The sequence below is a fragment of the Sinocyclocheilus rhinocerous genome, unplaced genomic scaffold (genome assembly GCF_001515625.1).
Source record: "Sinocyclocheilus rhinocerous isolate Xijiao unplaced genomic scaffold, SAMN03320098_v1.1 scaffold711, whole genome shotgun sequence".
NCBI classification, from domain to species: Eukaryota; Metazoa; Chordata; class Actinopteri; order Cypriniformes; family Cyprinidae; genus Sinocyclocheilus; species Sinocyclocheilus rhinocerous.
Window position 1 is genome coordinate 1,733,272 of NW_015641018.1, and position 4,067 is coordinate 1,737,338.

The 4,067-nt window shown below is 36.2% G+C and overlaps 1 protein-coding gene across 2 annotated transcripts in view; it reads left to right on the forward strand.

The window, feature by feature from the left end:
• The window catches only part of LOC107753793 (spermatogenesis-associated protein 16), a 69,882-nt gene that overhangs the window by 28,065 nt on the left and 37,750 nt on the right, over positions 1 to 4,067 (forward strand). For both annotated transcript variants that reach the window (XM_016570029.1, XM_016570030.1), the window contains one exon: positions 3,490 to 3,674. In XM_016570029.1, the coding sequence (XP_016425515.1) occupies positions 3,490 to 3,674 (185 nt within the window). The remainder of the gene's footprint in view (positions 1 to 3,489; positions 3,675 to 4,067) is intronic.

Sequence of the window (4,067 nt, forward strand, 5' to 3'; positions counted from 1 at the left end):
AGGGGCGTAACATTTCCGTCACATGCTTGAGGTATTCGGCCAATCACAACGCATTGGATAGCTGGCCAATCAGAGCACACCTCGCTTTTTCAGAACGATGAGCTTTGTAAAAATCTACGCGTTTCAGAAAGGCGGGGCATAGAGGAGAAACAATAATGTACAGTATGTGGAAAATAATGTGTTTTTTTAACCTTAAACCGCATAAACACATTTCATTACATCAAATACACAAAATAATGTTCTTTTTAGCAACATCATATGACCCCATTACATTTTTTTAATGAACATACATAAAGGCAAATACACACATTTACAGCTCAAATCAAATTATAACAACAATAATATATATATAAACAATATACAAAGAACCAGGAAAATAACCAAAAAAATAAAAGATTGAGCCGGGGTAATGTATAAATTAAAATAAATTAGATTCAAGAATAAAGAAGAGGAAAGGAAAAAGAAAAAAAAAACACCTTTTTATCTTTTCTCTCCTCTTCCCCTTCTTTTTTTTTTTGCTAAATCCCTCTCTCCCTTATAGCCTATAAAAACACATAGTCAATAGCACATTATAAAAATGCATAAATATTATACTTTGTGCACAACGTATAGGATTTTAAGGCTTTGACATTGCTGGAAAAAGAGATAGTATTCAAATAACATTTCAAGTCTTTACAAAAAAATAATAAATAGTTTAACAGACAAAAAAAACTGAATTTATGTATAAAAACACTTATACTTGTCTTTTAGATTCTTGTTAGAGTTATAAAAACCAAATAAGACGTAACTAACTATTCGTTGATGTCTTGCTCTATTTTTCCCATGTGACGTCACAGATCATAATATCCAAATGAGCCGTTGTTGGAGCTTGATTAAATAAATGCTTTGTTCATAATGAAGACATTTTAAGCACTTGCAGGATGCTTTAATACACTTTGGTCAGGTTAGACGCCATTTTAAATGCAATTTATTTATTTATTTAGAAAAACCTTTTCATCAGCTGAACAATCAATACGTTGTTAAACAACAGTATAATCCATTAAACACATTTAAAAATTAAATATGTAACTACCCTGACTATACAGAGACCCCTTATATGTCGAAAGAGCAAGGCCAATTTGATTTCTCATGTCCTGACTCCTTTAAGTGACAATAATTTTAGTTAAAGTATTTTATTATACAGATACTTATCTTTTAACTTCAGCAGAAAATAAATAAAGAAAAAATGTTCTTAGACTTATCACAGCTTTAACGCTGATTCTCGTGCACTGATTGTCATGACTACAGCAGGGATGCAGAGCGAGAAGGGTCTGACTGAGATATAATTTTAGCCATAACTACATGATTTTCCCCACAGCAATAATAAAAATTAATGAAATGTTATTTTTCTGTTCACATACTCAAACAATTTCGGCTCTGGCCTCCCAGGGGCCGAGTTTAGGACCCCCAAACTCCATCTAGTGAATAAGTGTCTAACTATGTAAACGGTTAAAAGGCCAGTAAAGGCCAGCAGGACTGACAGTCTGACTGCATAATGAGCTTTACCATATTTTTGAAGCAGCGGACAGGCTCTTTGATCAAGGCTCTGTTTCCTCTCTGACGAGGAGGCCTTTTGTTTTGGGGCAGGTTTGATAGGCATTTTGACAGCTCGTGAATTGCTGCTGAATGCCTGAGCGATAGCAGAAGCAAAGAGCCATGCCCTGCACACACACACACACACACACACACACACAGAGATATGCACAGTAATGAAGAGCTAATTGTTGTTGGGATAGAGCCGAGTCTGTGTGTTTGTGAGTGGGTGGCCAGCCCGTTTGCCCATTACTCGCTCTGAGCCGGACATGAGGACCGCAAACGAGAAGGAAAGATAAAAAATGGAAGCGTATTTGAGCGAAAAAGCGTGCGAGAGGGAAGAGAGAACGCTTTTGAATGCGGAATGACTGTTCGGCCCACTGCTGTGGAGCTTTCAGGTCGGTTCCCAGAGGAGAAAAAGGAAAAAGCTTCCAAACAAACACACTTGGACTGAATTCATAAGCAAACGGGACTCACCACCTACCCATAACTGCGTGTTTCTGAACTGCAGAGCCTCTGACTCTCTCTCTCTCCCTCCACCTTGCCTTTCTTTTCCATCTCCTAACTCGCAGCTTTTCTTCATCCCACATTCACTTTCATATTTCACTCCCCCTCCTTCCCGTTCTCCGAGAACAGACACAATAAATTCCCACGCCCAGCCATATTCTCAGAAATGAGAGGGCGAAAGGGGAGCCATGTCCCTTTCTTTTTGAGGTAATTAAGTCTCTAAGGGGGGGTTTGCGAGGTCTCAAAAATGTGCTTCAGTGTTGATCTGCAAACTTCTCAAATGCAAAAGCTTGATAAATATGATATGTCCCTGTCTTCTGATAGTGTGTTTGTTTATGTCTTAAAGCAACAGTACATACAAAAATAAATATTAATTTCCCTCATGTTATTCTAAATTTCAGTGGATCACAAAATGAGAAATGATCTTTGCATGTTCTCATTACACTGTATAAATTGAAACTCGAAAAAAATGTGCTAAGTCAGTAAAAATAGGACACAGTGTGTGTTAACTGTTTTCATATGAAGAAATTTTCCACATTCATTTTAAGATTATAAACTTAATGGATAATGTCCTGGCAGAATTATTTTTTTTTTTTTGGTAACATCTAAATTAACTGATTTTATTCACGTTATATATATATTATTTAACATTATTAAATAATATAATTTCGGTTTTTAAAGATCTGATGAGGTAGAAATAGCTTTAAAAACTAGTCTAGTAGAATTTGTACATTGTATTAAAAACTTTGAATAAAGAGAATTAAAATAATATATTTAAATTTATTTAACATTATATGTTGTTTACATTTCATGTGAAAACATTTATTAAATTCAATAAATATTTAAAAATATAAATACTTTTGCACCATAGTAATGAGAAAGGATTTATGTTAAGAATTAAAAAAAAAAAAAAAAATCTTTCTTTTGGGCTGAAACGTTAAAAAATAAAATAAGGTTATAAAAGGAAAGCAAGCAATAATCAGGGACTGTCACGCTTCTCAAACGACCAAAAAGCATCATAAAAGTGCTACGAAATCCATCAGAACTCTGAAATCTAATTTGTGGATTCCCACATTCAAATTTTGCATGTCAAGATGCAAAGTTTGAGGTTTAATGATGGAGGATGCTGTTGATTTTTCAGTGTCTTCTAGTCAAATATGCAAAATTCAAATACTATTTGAGAGCTATGGCGAAGGGAAAAGCAACTCAAATGGCATCTTTAGAAGCTGTACTGTATGCTTTGGATGGCTGCTTCTTCTATGATGATTTTTGTTCTTTTTTTGGAATTTGACAGTGCCTGGTTATTATACTGTATGCCTTTGTTACATTGAAAAGAGCAGCTATATTCTTCGAAATGTCTCCTTCATGAAGCTACGCAAACAATCATGTGGTGGAACTTTTCCTTTTCAGGTGGAGGCAGTGAAGGAGATGCTTTATCAGCTAGAGGAGACCTACCTGAAGAAGAAGGCACTGAGAGCCACCAGACAGCAAAAGGCTAAAGAGAAGAAAGCCCTGAAAAAGCTGTCCCTCAGGAGTCCCTCCACACCACCCCAGGGCCAACTGAATGCAGGACCCTCAGCCCAGTCATCCAATAAGTGAGCACCTTCCGCCACCCCACAAACACTTATCTTCTGCCAAGAAGTAGGACACACCACCGAGCCATTACTCCACCCTCAGAGAAATAAATGGGCTTTGCGGGCGAACCATCATTCAGATCTGTCTTTTCTCAAATCATCCCACATTCATTTTACGACTCCCTCCTCCACACAAGAAAACCCCTTCCTCACATGAATGTACCTGGGCAGCTACTGGGTTGATTTCTAGCAACATGAATAAAATAGCACCTATTTTTAAAGCAAATATTGGGCTGAAAAGGGACTGTTTCCCTTAAGTAACCAATTCATACTGAATATGGATGAATCTTATGAACACATTTATGGGCTATTTCACCCCAAATAGGAAAAAAAAAAAATTAAGAAATAACTTCT